We start from the raw sequence: 14,306 nt of genomic DNA on the forward strand, positions 1-14,306 counted from the left end.
GACTGGAATAAATTTACTTGCAAATGGCTACAGCACAGAAAAATGCACCAGAACTGTCCTACTCAATAAATATGGGATGTTATAAAGCGGAAAAGCATACACAATTTCACTGTTAAAATGGTCAGAGGTACCAGACCACTGTTCATACTGTTGTGTATAGCAAACTGCTGTTGCGCGCTCTCGAGAAAGGGCGCCACCTCACCGGCGCACAGGCCAACGAGGAGACGAAAAGAAGACTGACGTGGCCAAGATGGCGTAACGAATGTATCAATAAACACATTCTCTTTTGACGTAAGAATGTTCGGCCTTGAAAACATGACATGGAGGGAGCGATAAAAGAAAAGAAAGAAATGACTAACCTCAAGAACAAGAGGATGCCATCCAGAGATGGGTGAGCGCCCACCAACTACTCAACATGCCGGACAAAGAAGGAAATGCCTCCAAACAAAGGGCAGCAGCAACGCAGCAGCAAAACGGCCGGAACTTCTTCAACCCGTACGCCATTGAACTTCCAGGAAAGTTGGACTTCCATGACAAAGAAAATCAGGAACCATGATTCATCACAGCAATGGTGGAAGGATGTCCACTGCACTTCAAAGTTGATACAGGAGCGGATGTCGGTGTTATTCCTCCGTCCCAGTACGACAATAACCGCATCGAGAAACCAAGGACACCCAACAAGAGACTCTTTGGACCTGGCTGAACACCCATCACGGCAAAGGGAATGTCGGACAGAAACCATTTCATGGCACAGCAGGTCAATGCACCAACAAGTTTTTATTGTGGAAGGGCTACAGACTGCACTGTCGGGACGACCAGCCATACAAGCTCTTGGCTTTCTGGCACACTTGGAGACAGTGGAGACAAAAACACAGGAAAACCCGACTCAAAAAGGCAAGTCTCCCGAGGCAAGACGAGTTTAGCACGCTGTTCACGGGACTGGGTGAAATGAAGACAGCCTACAGGGTGACGCTCCAAACGAATGCTACACCTTATCTAGTGGCAGCTCCTTAACGAGTACCTGTTCCACTCCTGCCCAAAGTCAAAGATCAACTCGAAAGCATGCAGAAACTGGGAGTCGTCAGGCAAGTTGACCATGCAACGCCCTGGTGTGCGCCTATGGTCATTGCAAAGAAAAAGAATGACGAGATCAGAATATGCGTCGACTACGGACAACTAAACCAGAAAGTGATCCGGGAGAGAGTCGTCATACCAACAGTGGAGAAAAACCTGGCAAAGTTGGGCACTGTGAAGTTCTTCAGTGAGCTCGATGCCAACGCTGGCTATTGGCAGACACCGCTTGCACCAGAATCGAAAGACGTGACAACTTTCACTACGCCATTTGGGAGATTTCAATTCCTGCGGCTACCCTTTGGCATTGCAACAGCTCCAGAGTTCTTCCAAAGAGAAATGCTCCGCATCCTTGAAGGACTGCCTGGACAAGCGTGCCACCAAGATGACATTGTCGTGTTTAGGAGAGATCAAGGTGATCACGGAGCTAAACAGTGCCTCAGAGAAGCTGGAATGACATTAAATTCACGCAAGTGTGAATTCCGGAAAACAAAAATAAAGTTCCCTTGACACGTGCGGGGACAAAATGGTATTGCCGCAGACCCGGAGAAAGCAGAAGCCATCAGAAAGATGCCACCACCAGAGAACATGACTGGCCCGAGGTCCTTCCTGGGCATAGTGAATCAGTTGGCCAAATTTCTTCCAGGACTGGCTGAGAAGACAAAGCCGCTACTAGAGCTGCTGCTCAACGAAACGAGTTGGTGTTGGCACCAACCTCAGCAAAGGGCGTTCGACGAGATCAAGGCTGACCTGACAACAACTCCTGTCCTGTGCTATTACGATTCCAGAAGCCTCTGACACTATCAACAGACGCTTCATCATATGACTTAGAAGCCATACTCCTCCAAGCCAACAACGAAGGGAAGCAACAAGCCAGTGGCATACGCCTGCCAGGCTTTGTCACCAACAGAGCAAAAGTATGCTCAGGTAGAAAAGGAGGCTCTCGCTGCAACGTGGGTGTGTGAGCATTTCAGGATGTATGTGGTCGAACTGCACTTTGTGATCGAGACTGACCACAAGCCACTGGTGCCTTTGTTCTCTATGAAGAGCATTGACGAAATGACTTGACTTCAGCGTTTTTGCATGTGCTCGGATACGATTTCACAATCGTGCACATACCAAGAAAGGACATGCACACTGCCGACGTCTTGTTGCGAAAACCACTGCAGTGCCTAGATGAAAACCTAGCATCAGCAATCGAAGAGTACAAACTACTGACGATTGAGCAGCTGCCAGCCTCCACTGACATGCTAAACAGGACTAGAGCCGAGCTGCAAAAAGACAAGATGACATCACGCGTCATGCACTGTTGTGCAACAAAATCGCCGAAAACGGAGACGTTGACACCATAAGTGCACAAGTATGCAAGTGTGGCTGACGAACTGTCAGTTGTACATGGTCTCCTGCTCAGAGGAACAAGGCTCGTCTTTTCCCCAAGTCTACGTCAGGAAGTGCTGGAAAGACTTCACACAGGACACCAAGGTACCGTCAGGTGTCGCACAAGAGCACTATAGTCTACATGGTGGCCAGAGATCGGCCAAGACATCGAGGCGTTCGTGAGCAGATGCCCAGCCTGCGAGAGGCACCGCCAAGCACCAACTGAGCATCTGCTTCAGACTCCTCTCCCAGAATGTCCATGGCAAGTGGTCGGAACCGATTTGTTCTACTTCAAAGGAAGGAACTACATCATAGCCATGGACTATTACTCAAAGTGTTTTTAACTTGAAGAGCTACACGGGACACAGATGAAGCGTGTTGTACATTTCTTGGACGACCTGTTCGCTCGCTACAGCATCCCAGATATCATTCAGTCGGACAACGGCCCACAGTATAGCCCACTCCAGTTCGCACAATTTCTGAGTGGCTGGGGCGTAGAACATGTGACATCTAGCCCACACTATCCAAAGAGCAATGGTGAGGCCAAGAGAGCGGTTCAGACGGCCAAAAACATTCAGAAGGTCATTCAAGGCCTTCTGGTACACCCAGCAACGCCAGGCCCCGAGGACTACTTCCCTGCCAAACTTCTCATGGGCCGCAAGCTAAAGACAAATGTTCCTACAATGCCCGGGGGCATTGCAACCAAAGTGGATGTACCGATTCACGTATCGACAACGAAACAAGGCCATTCGAGAAAGGGAAGTGGAAAACTACAATGTCCGACACAGGACGAAAGAAAGAGCGCCCCTCCATCCAGGTTCTGTGGTCCATGTTAGGCAAGGCACCCAACAACAAGGAACCAATGTTAGACCAGAGGATACACGGAGATCATACATCGTCCAGACAGCCGTCGGGAATGTCTGTCGTACAAGAACACCTACAAGCAGTGCCTCAAGGAAATCTTCCTAACAATGGAAAACCGGGTTGCCCAGAAGAGGCGAGGCAAGTCACTGCAGCGGTCGAGCCGCGAGACCACCAGAATGTCTCGGCCTCTAATCAAGCCAACGACTCGCTTCTCAAGCGGGGGAGGTGTGGTGTATTGCAAGATGTTGTTGCGCGCTCTCAAAAGAAGGCGCCACCTCACCGGTGCACGGAGCAGCGAGGAGGCGAAAAGAAGATGGACACGGCCAAGATGGCGTAACGAATGTATCAATGCATATGTTCTCTCTTCATGTAAAAATGTTCGGCCTTGGAACTAAAACTAACAATGCCAAGCTTCAGTACACAGACTTTTGGCAATGCATGGCAAGATAAAGTATCCACTAATTTCAGTAAAAAGCGAACACCAAGTAGGTTGTTTACATCAGAACAGACAAGAAAGCTCGGTGTAAGTCGGAAAGCGTCTAGGCTTTGAAGAACACTCATACCAGAATGTGCACGGAAAAGGCCTGAACACCACAATCTAGATCAAGGTCCAAACATCCTTACCAAACAGTCACAACTCACAAAAAACAACATAACCATTATTTTAAATATTCAATAGTCGACAATCTTTCAAGACAAGAACATGTGGCAATACATTAACTTCACTGTTTAAAATAGTCAAAACTATATGCTACAATCCTCTTCACACCAGGTGTCATCAAAGCAAACCAATGCCAAAACCTGAGAGTAAACATATGAAAGAAGTGTGTCTCGGTAAGAGCTAAAATCTTCCAACCAAGCAACTGCACAGGGTTAGTCTCAATATCAGGGACGACTTGTTGGCTATTGAAGAAACGCCAACCGACAACGTAGCAGCATGGTGCTCGGCAGGTCAGCCAGTTTACATCAAGAATTTCTCCGAAACTTCACCTTGGATCCCAACATTCATCATAAAATCAGCAGGCATTCGGTCATTCCTCGCGGAAACAAATGACGGGTGGCACCAACGTCTGTACCTGGACCACATTTGCCGGTGTCAATTACGAAATCCAGCTGAAAACAACAGGAAAATATCTTTGCCATCTTCTGTGTTTCCTACCACTTGGATACTAACGGATGAAAAAGAAGCCCATGGACAGCCGGATAAACGAACACAAGAGACGAGTGAGGCCAGCGGCTCAGATGCACCAGAGGTCCATCCACACACTGCGACCAGACAGCATGGCTGGATGATCAAATAGCTGACACACCTAGAGTTCTATGTGTTGCAGTAGTGCATACCAACCAAGAAGGGGAACATATGTAATGCCGTAATGTGGGGTTTCACTGCGCGACAGCGGGGCAAAGTTCTCCGGCGCCCCATGCCGGCTTGTTGGGCCATACACCGACACGGGCCTGTACAATGCTCATCCAGATCAAAGCTTGCAGGGGTTTGGACTGAACCCAGGACCCCTGGGTTCAACCCCGACCCCTGACAGTTTCAATCTTGATTAGTGTCGTACTGGCTCTTGTTAGGGTATCACTACTACCTGAGGCATGTTAGAGGCACCCCCCTGGTGCATCTAACATGCGTCATGATACGTCACTGTAAGGCCACCAGAAGAGACACACATCTCACTGCCTTCGAAAGCGTGACCGGTGAGTGGCTAGAGCAGTCTCCAGGTCAGGCCTCTGTGCCAGCGTGCTGCCCAGTGTTGGTCGTTTCTGCTTCGGGAGTGCTTCCTTCGCTGCTGCGAACGTTGGGTACCTCTCAATGTGTTCAAAGAGTCCAGTTAGCAGCTTCTGGATGTAACCTAAGAGCAAAAAATTCACAATAAGAATTAAACATAATGGGATAAAACAGTGCATAAAGGTACAAAAGGAAGCGACAAACCGGACAGGAGAGAGCGCTGACTCGCAACTAATATGTATTTTTACAGATAGACAAGGAGAAAGACAACACACATTGATCCACATATTCACACGCACATCATCTACCGATGATATCTACGCATTACTGCACGTGCTGGACCTTCATTGTCAGTTGCAGGAATTTTAGCTCCTTACTCGACAAAGCCACTGACGCTGAGCTAATGCAGTTTTTTCCACCACTGTGGATGTAGAATGCCTCAAGCACATTATGTGTCACCTTTTCTTTGTGCCTTCCCAAAATCGTGGTGGTATTGAAAGACGGTTTGCACAGGCACTCTTTACAGTGAACTGAAAGGTGCACTCCCACTGTGGCTCCGAGATAGTACCTGTGCTCACGGAGCCCATCGTTCAGAACGATAGGTTGTGTGAGCACAAGTACTACTGTATCTCGGAGCCACCAGTGGGAGGGCACGTTTCAGTTCACTGTAAAGAGTGCCTGGGCGAATCATCCCGTGAGGTGCTTGAGGAATTCTACATCCACAGTGGCAGAAAAAACTGCATTAGCTCAGCGTCAGTGGCTTTGTCGAGTAAGGAGCTAGAATGGACCTTTTTCCAGTAAGCTTCTTCGCATGCGTACACTCCCGCTGTCGCCATTTTCACAGGACACCGGGACGCGGTGCCCTGCGAAAATGGAGACAGCAACATTGTCAGCATCTATCTTCGTGCGTATTTAGTCTATTTTGAATCATGGTTTTTTTAGTATCGGTAGTATGGGGTATAAAGAGCACTGAAAACCGATACAACGGCACGACGCCAATGTGTTTTGACCGGCGGAGGAATGTTGGGCTGCTCTTCTATTGTAGTTCGCAGACAACTCCCCAGACGGCGCTTGTTACTCGAAAAAGGTCCATTCCTGAAACTGACCATGAACGTCCAGCCTGTGCAGTAATGTGTAGATATCGGTAGAAGATCTACGTGTGAACTTGTGGAACAATGCATGCTGTCTTTCTCCTTGTCTATCAGTAAAAATACATAGTTACGGGTCAGCACTCTGTCCTGTCCAGTTTGTCGCTTCCTTTTGTACCTTTTTGCGGTTTTATTAACCAGTACCAACTTGCCCAGCTGTCAACCTTACTACAATAAGAATACACACTTCATCTTACTGTAACAGCCCCTTGACATCTCTGGCCCATACAGTGTGCAAAATTCTGTGGTGCTCACATTTTCAATTTCCTTGCATGACCAGGAGATGTCAAAAGTGCCCCCCCTTCCCCCCCCCCCCTTTTTTTTTACTGTGAACAAGTTTATATTAATGATCTTTATGACTTTGCTGGATTGCGCTTGCCTATCTCTGCGTATGTATGCAAACGTGGCCACTGGTTGGCCACGTTTATGGAGGCACAGGATGGCCGAGTTAGCATTGCAGAAGCTGCATATGCGGCCCTTCTCTGGTGCTGCGCTTTTGCAAAACTTTCGCCGGATCCTGAAAATGAAGCTTGCATTCTTACTGCGTGTACAGATATTGTTTCATCGAACGGCGATCAAGAACAAGATGTCAACCATTTCTATTTTTTATAGTAGCCTCCAGAGCGCTAGTCAATCATCTTATGCCTCCAAAAACATGGAAGACCGGTGGCCTCATTCGCGAAGCGGGAAAGCGTGATCCAGCAAGTTGCTGGCCAACAATTATTATATCAGGTTCTTCAATGTAACTCGACTTTCAAGACCAAGCTGAAGGGACTCGGCTTGGTCCAAAAGTATGTAAATTATATCTATGTGTGGATGGTAATGTTCATAACTTCTGTTTACACATAGTTTGTGAATACAGCATACCAAACTTGGTGTCTTCCATGACGGGAACAATGGTCCACTGCTTTCTTGCTCTGGAAAACTTCAGGGCGTGTTTGTCTTCGCCGTCTTCTGTGAGGCGCACCTTCCTGTCCGCATTGCAGTTGTAGTGGAGCGCTGCAATGTATGTCCTGAAAGATGCAGCAGAGCGTAACAAATTAGTAGTCCAGATGCCAGGCGAAGTGCAACACCCACCTTGCCAGCAGTCCATCATATCGGTAGCTAACAGACTTGGGGGCAAAATGAATCAGCACCCCATGGAACGCCTCCAGTCCGAACGTCTGCTCGTTCGAGGACAGCTTGGGAATGTCCCGCAGGAGGTGCTTAGAGAGCACAACCGATTCCAACTTCTTGTAGGTTTCGGTGCCTAAAAGTAAGAGCAACTATAAGCGAACATTCTCTAAAACTTGCAACCCAGGAGCTCACCCTCCTCAATCCAGAGCCGATCACTGACATCCCCGTGGAAGCATGCTGGGTGCAGTGGGTTCGGGTGGTGGTGGACATTGCAGATGTGCCTGGTGATTGACGTCCATTTTGCCAGGATCAGGTCCCCCTGGCCGTTGCTGGTGCGGGCGCACCAGTACAGATGTCTCGTGATGGTGTCCAGCCATTTTTCCAATGGCTTGTGGCGTGGAGACTTGGCGATTGCCACAATCTTCTTTTTAATGCCTGTAAATATAATTCCCTTTCAATGCTCCAATGTGTTGCACTTTACTGTTGTTGCACTTCATTTTCGCTCAAATTGAATTAGAGCGAAAATGGAGACAACAACAATGAGTTTGAAAACACTTTCATTGTTGTTGAAAGATGACTTCTATAAACTGCATTATTTTCTACTGCTGTATATAGATTATAACTCCACAAACCAGTGGCAGAAGGATGATCTCATAAAAAGGAACGCTCCTTAGTCCAGAACTGTCAAGATATTTCTGAGGAAATTATAAAGAGGCTTGAATGTGCTCTAACTGCAGCTGAGACAATGCTTTGCTCAATTGCGGATCCTCAATTATATTTTGCTAAGGCAAAACTTATAAGCAAATTTTATGCAGGGCTTAGGTGTTCATGTGGCATACTTCCAGCTCCAGGCTTCACCGGAACCTATGCTGGTGAAGCTGTGCCCTATGCTCATGTATGGGTGGAGGCACACTTTTTCTGCTAGCTCCACAAAAGCATTGCCTGATGTTCCATTTTCACTCAATGGCAAGCCAGCAGACTCTCCTCTGCAGATGCCGTTGGGTCTTGGAGGGAGGAAAAGACCTGGAGAACATGGGTTCATGCGACCTGTATAGGTCCTCGGCAGGGGCGGATGCAGGAATTTCCTCAGGGGGGGGGGGGGGGGGGGTCAGCTGTTGGTCAGCGTACCCTATGTTTAGAAACCCTCTCCCCCTCTCCCTCGTTTCACGCCCTAAATTTTACACATGCAGAAATCAAGAGGGGGGTCAGGACATCCGGACCCCCCTTCTAAATCCGCCCCTGGTCCTCGGTCGTGTTTCTCGAGCTCCATCATTGGTGTAGCCCCTCAAGATATTTCCAAGATTTTCCAACACCAAGAGTGAAAGAAGAAGCAATTGTCTACATGCAAACTAATAAAAAAAAAAGGATGGAAGGTTTTAAGAGAACGGTAAAACACGAGCAGGAGATAAAATGTGGTTTCGTAAAAGCACCCTATCCCGCATGCAGCCTGTACAGAGGCTAGGGTGGATAAAATGGTCTTTCCTAAAATGTCCTTATACCGCAACCAGCCTATCTTCGGTTCATGCAGCTCAGCAAGTATTTTGGCCTGGAAAACTAGGGACTTCCTGGCAGCTCCTAAGCCTCAAACCTCCAATGTTGTGCTCCCTCTTTTTCATTAGTGATTTATCACAATAACCTTCCTGAACTGGCATCACAAACACCACTGGTTGGTGATAAGCATGCTTAAAGTGCAACTTCAACCTCTGCTTGTCTGCACTTGGAGCTGTTTTATCTTCAGAGATGCAACAATGCATTGGTAAACAAAGATATGTATTATTGTAATCATTTCGTTGTTGTATTTGGCCTGTTTTTAGTTTATTGTCCTGGGGTTTCTGTTTGACCAGTCAACCTTTATTTTAGTCAATTTCGTGGGATATGTGCTTTTACTGTGATATTGGCTTACCTTTGCTGACATGCCAGATATCAAAGCGGTGCTGGATGAGGGGATGCTCTCGCTTCATGTACGCGCTGACCTGCAGGTGCCTGTCAGTGACAAGGACCTCCACGGTGATACCCAGTTCCGCAAAGTAGACTAAAGACCTAGTCAGCCCCTCCAGCTCCATGTGGCAACTTGACTTCACCTCAGTCGACTGAAAAACAACCGGTATACAAATGCCATGAACTCTGCAAGTCCATAGTAGTAATAAATTTCTAGGATTAACAACTTCATTGAACGAAAATGTAGTATAAGTGTAAAATACCCCAAAAATTAGAACACCGGTTCTGAACAATTGAGTCCGCTGCCATTGCTTATAAATCATTAAGAACATTAATTTTTTTTATTTAAGCAACGTTAAAAACTATTGAATTCCGATTTAAACCCTTTCCTCTTTGAGAGAGTGAAAGCATAGTTGTGAAATAAACTAACTTGCAATACAAACATCATGCTATAAAGGAATTACTAAAAAGAGGGAACATTTCCAAACTAATGTCAGGCATAACTAACATCAACTTCTATAACTGAAGAGAAGACAGGCGAGCTGGGATAAGATTCCAACCCAAAAGGAGGCGTGAACGAACAGACAACACAGAAATGTCACGTGCAGCTGTACTAATATGCTCTCAAGCAAGATAATGGACAGCCATAGCTTTAATGGCATAATTGCCATCCACGGACCAATGTAGACGTGACACGATTATGTCCACTTCAACTGACACATTCCCAACCGGTCCTTCGATGCCGAACATCCCGCCACAGTCCATCCAGCGCCATAACTGCCTCAAGGAAATCAGAGGTGACAGCGCACTTTTGCTTCCCGTGCTCAAATCTCGAGATCTGCCTAACATCTCGCCTCCTTCACTGCGTCTTCTCGGGCCCGCACTGCCGCATTGGCACGCATTCTGTATTTTGTCCTCTCGGCTCGAGCTTGTAGCTTTATCCCCGCTACAGTAGCATTTTGTTAATTTCATTATTGGAATTATAATTTTATTTGCACAAGAACAGGTGCATCCACGGTGGCATGCTAAGCTTAGCAGAAAGGTGAAAACCCTTACACGTGTGCACCTACTAGCCTGCCGCCATGAATGTTTCCTGTTATTGCTTCGTATTTTCCACATGAGTGAGTGCTGTCTGCATTGGGTACTTCAAAGAACACACTTTTTGAGTTGACAAGCATTATAGCTGAATGAGAAGAGCATCGTGCTGCAAGGCGTTGGATACTAGGAAAATGTTACAAAAATGTTACATTTTTGTAACATTTTCGTCGAGGTGGAGCACGCACACACAATGCGTAACTAGAAAGGGTCCCACTAACAGCTATCACTGTAAAATTTCACATGCAGCTGTGATTTTTTGAACAAAAATAGCACTCGGATAGATTGAATGACAAGCATAGCCTGGCAAGCCTTCCTTCAGCACCTGGAAGGAGACTTGCATTTGGTCCGTCCCTCTCTTCTTTGCATTGCCTGACCATCTTTTCTTCTCTATTAGTCTCCAGTCTTTACAATACACAAGTAGTATGCAGGTAGTTCCGGGGCCAAAACTCACCTGCACGCTCTTGTGAAACTAGATTGGAGTGTTATATAAATGGTGGAAAACATTTTCAATGCCCACCTGTACAAGTTCCAGGTGAATAATACGGTTGATTGATGTCTCCAGCAGCGAATAAGTCCCGTGCAGGGCAGAAAAGCCAGGGGAGTCCGATCGGCCGTCGCCGGCCAGCCGTAGTGGCCGCCCCTCCAGGCTCTTGACAAGAGTGCGTTGTTCAGCTCTCCATACCTGTTGTAAAAAAACAGAGCATTGCTAAACAGAAATTAAGGAGCATGTAAATTTACAGCAATTGATCAGGAAAGTAAAAACAAGGACAGATGACAACAGGGGAGGGTTGCATCCCTTGTCTTTGATTAATTTCCAAAATTGCTGTGCATATTCTAAAAGATAGCACAATCTAAGCTGCTTACGTTCATCACTGCTGGGAGCATGTAGCATCTCTGATACTCGTTGAACTGTGTGGAATGGATTCTGGCTACGCCCATGATATCGAAGAGGCGGAGCACCTTTGTTGGGCAGCCTCCACTGAAGACGATCCCGCTACACATTAAGATGTTGCCCTCCGGCTTGCCATGACACTTAGGCTGGCTCTCCCAGATGCTGGTGTGGCCAGCGCCGCAAGTGGTGGTGGCCTTCACCATGGATGCGACGAGGTCAAAGGAGACTTGGGTGTTCATGGAGAAGCAATCCGAGCACCGCTTCAGGAGCTTCTTGAGGCAAGACCCAAACACGATGTACTTGTCGGCGGCTGCTTCACTTTCATCAGGTGCTGCGCCAGTTCCTGGGGCCCTTTGAGATAGAAAAAAAAATGAGGAAAGTTAAACTTCAATCAAAAGAAAAATGTATAGCGCCTTTGTTGAGTGGTTTGCTCAAACAGGGTTTGGACGGTTATAAAATTTACCGGTTATAAGCTGCAGCCCTGATTAAGCAGCTCTCGCCGCTCTACTAATAATAAACTTAATTTAGGCTCGGGAAAGCCATATAGCTTTTATAAAAATCATTTAACTTAAAATAAGGTATTTCTAGCTCTCTCTCCCTTTCTAAGAGAAAAAGAAACAAGACCAACAATGGGGCACTAATAGTGTCATGCTAAATACATCATAACGAAGTTCCAATCAGAAAAAAGTTATTTTACTCAACTCTTCATCGTCTGAGTAGTTTGGACGGTAGTCAGGATCACTTGGATCCTGAAGAAGACCCAGAGGATCACTGCAAAAACACGAGATGTTTAAATGAATATCTCCACAACCAACACTCATTTCCAGACGTCTGCATGCCAAGGTGGCTCCCATGCAAATTTCAGTACACAGATACACAAATAGGCTTGAACCCCAGGCCAGCACACAAATTCCCATATTGTAGGCTTGAAATCGAGCCAAGATGTCTGTAATCTGACAGAAGCTGCTTGACTGAGATTTTGGCTTCTTGAGCTGAGATTTTGGCAATGTGTAAAGATCACAAAGCTCATCCGAATTCATCCTTAGGTATGCCGACACCGTATTCCATTCATCAGTGTGTACATGATATTTCCGAATTTCATTTCATTCCCAGAGTCTAGTAATAAGAAATCTACAAGTTTTGAATAAAGGGGGTTAAGTGCCACTAACTGGTCACTCAAAGTAGAAATTAAAACTGTGGAAAACCTAAGTTTGAAATAAATGCAAGGGTGCAAATGAGCTGGTGTACATTAAACATAATTAAAAAAAAAAAGGGGACTGCAGGTAATGACACACACACTCAAAAGTCTCAAAATACAAAAATTGAGACTTGAGTGCGTGTGTGCGTCACAATCTGCAGTCTCGTTTTTTTTTTTTTTAATCATGGCTAACTTTGAGACCGCAGTAACTAGATCAGATAGCACAAATCATGTATATAGTTTGAAGGACGAGAAATCTGATCTGCAGTGCTGTCCATCTTCCCTCAGAGAGCTAGCCGTACTAAACTGCTTCAAGGGAGCCAAGAGAATCTCTCATGATGCTCTTCGCACGAGATGTCATATGCCACAAGATAGCAACATTTTTCCTTCAGTGCTTTTCGGGTTTGCATATATGGGCCTTTGTGTAAAGCATAAAGAAATAAGAGCAAAAGTGAACTGAGGATCTCTTCTAGAGAGGAAAATTTTCCTCTTAAAGGGTAACTGCAAAGAAAAAAAAAGTATATTTTTAAACAGCCTAATGGACCTTTTCCGAGAAGCGTTCTGCGGACGCGCGAGCGCCTGATGCCAAGCGGCGGAAGTTGGGAACGAAAAATCGAGGAAATTCGGAAGGAGGCTGTATATCAGCGAGTAGAACACGTAACTGCAGCATACATATAATTGTGTTACACAAAAAAAGAACGTCGACGGAAAGGAAAACCCGACGTTTGGGAGGGCCCTGCTCAGAGAGCGAAGAAACTGGTAGCGTAGCTCCTATTATCGATTGGTAGTGCAGGTAGGTCACTTCCTCGATTTTCAGTTCGTGCAGCCAACGCCTGGTGCCGTCGGTATGTGGAAAAGGTCCATTGGGACAAGCATGTTTCAAAAAAAAAAAAAATTTTCTGCCAAAAACCAAATTTTTTAAAGCAATATTTATAGCGCGAGACTCATTTTAGTTTGCGGCTATTTCGTCCGTTTTAAATCACGCGCCACAAAGTTGGTATTCTACGTCACGGAAAGGCTGCTATACGTCATGGGTAACGTATTTCAGCCACTCCGCACGCGCGTCGAAAGAGCGGGAGTTTTAAATGTGGAAAAGTTGTAACTTCAACTAAATTACGTCATGCGGCGTAAATATTGCTAGAAAAAATTTGTTTTTTTGCGGAATATTTGTTTTGTGACATGCATGTCCTAAATAGGCTGTTTAAAAAAAACTTTTTTCTTTAATGTGGGGTGTCATTTCACGAGTCAAGAGGAGCCATAGTGTTGCACATACAAAGATGCATGGCAAAACGCATTTCAGTGTGAAGGCATGCTTACTCATCTGAGTCCGAGCCACCAGCGTCATCTATTGGAGCCTCTGCCGAAACTGGATTTTGTGTGGCTGAGTTCGTTCGTTCAGTAGTCTCAGTCTGCACTTCCTTGCTGAGTTTAGCAAATGCTGTCTGGGTACCTGCAACGGTGAACAATCTTCAGGAATTAGAAAAAGCTCAAATTTTGCAAGGGTAGCATTCAAAGAGCAATAAATTACACATGCTGTGCGACCTCTTTTGTCATGCGTATGTGGGTAAGGCATTCTCACCAAAATATTTTTTGATCACTCATAAACAGGTTAGACCTTTTCCTTGGTCGATAGTGCCTGCCTAGCCAACAAGTGGCTGAGACGGCTCTCAAGCCTGGTTCACATATTAATGTTTGACTGCATTCGAGAGCAGAATGGCACGCTTGCGGTCAGTTGCAGAAGCGTGTCGCCTAGTAACGGGACAATGCTTGCCCTATTGCACAGCACTGCAAGGAAGTTGGACTCGGTTTAACTTTGAGTGCAGAAACACTTGAGGTGTGTTGCGGTGGGCCAATCAGAGGCCCGCAGCAACGCGG

The 14,306-nt window shown here is 46.2% G+C and overlaps 1 protein-coding gene, 1 long non-coding RNA gene and 1 pseudogene across 2 annotated transcripts; 1 reads left to right on the forward strand and 2 right to left on the reverse strand.

Annotated features, from left to right (window-relative positions):
- The first annotated feature begins 320 nt into the window (after positions 1-320).
- On the forward strand, positions 321-3,649 carry LOC115314822 (annotated as a pseudogene).
- A 1,168-nt stretch (positions 3,650-4,817) lies between these two features.
- Positions 4,818-11,436, reverse strand: LOC120849344. Its single transcript, XM_040221541.3, has 7 exons — positions 11,206-11,436; positions 10,859-11,023; positions 9,209-9,395; positions 7,498-7,740; positions 7,267-7,438; positions 7,057-7,202; positions 4,818-5,165 (listed from the first exon to the last, which is right to left on the reverse strand). Exons 1-7 carry the CDS (start codon positions 11,434-11,436, stop codon positions 4,987-4,989), a joined length of 1,323 nt encoding a protein of 440 aa, XP_040077475.1. The 3' UTR covers positions 4,818-4,986.
- A 26-nt stretch (positions 11,437-11,462) lies between these two features.
- On the reverse strand, positions 11,463-13,764 carry LOC115312182. Its single transcript, XR_003917159.4, has 3 exons — positions 13,749-13,764; positions 11,936-12,004; positions 11,463-11,584 (listed from the first exon to the last, which is right to left on the reverse strand). It is a non-coding gene; the product is annotated as an uncharacterized LOC115312182 (long non-coding RNA).
- Positions 13,765-14,306: the final 542 nt, after the last annotated feature.

Source organism: Ixodes scapularis, unplaced genomic scaffold (assembly GCF_016920785.2).
Source record: "Ixodes scapularis isolate PalLabHiFi unplaced genomic scaffold, ASM1692078v2 ptg001031l_1___fragment_1__unscaffolded, whole genome shotgun sequence".
Classification (NCBI taxonomy): domain Eukaryota; kingdom Metazoa; phylum Arthropoda; class Arachnida; order Ixodida; family Ixodidae; genus Ixodes; species Ixodes scapularis.

What these genes read in the sequence shown, in the direction of transcription:
- LOC120849344 (XM_040221541.3), bottom strand. Translation starts at nt 11,436, where the DNA reads ATGGTGAAGGCCACCACCACTTGCGGCGCTGGCCACACCAGCATCTGG. An exon ending in TTCACCTGGAACTTGTACAG is followed by an intron (nt 9,396 to 10,858) that starts GTGGGCATTGAA and finishes GTTGTTTTTCAG; the next exon opens with TCGACTGAGGTGAAGTCAAG. An exon ending in CATGGAAGACACCAAGTTTG is followed by an intron (nt 5,166 to 7,056) that starts GTATGCTGTATT and finishes TTTTGCTCTTAG; the next exon opens with GTTACATCCAGAAGCTGCTA.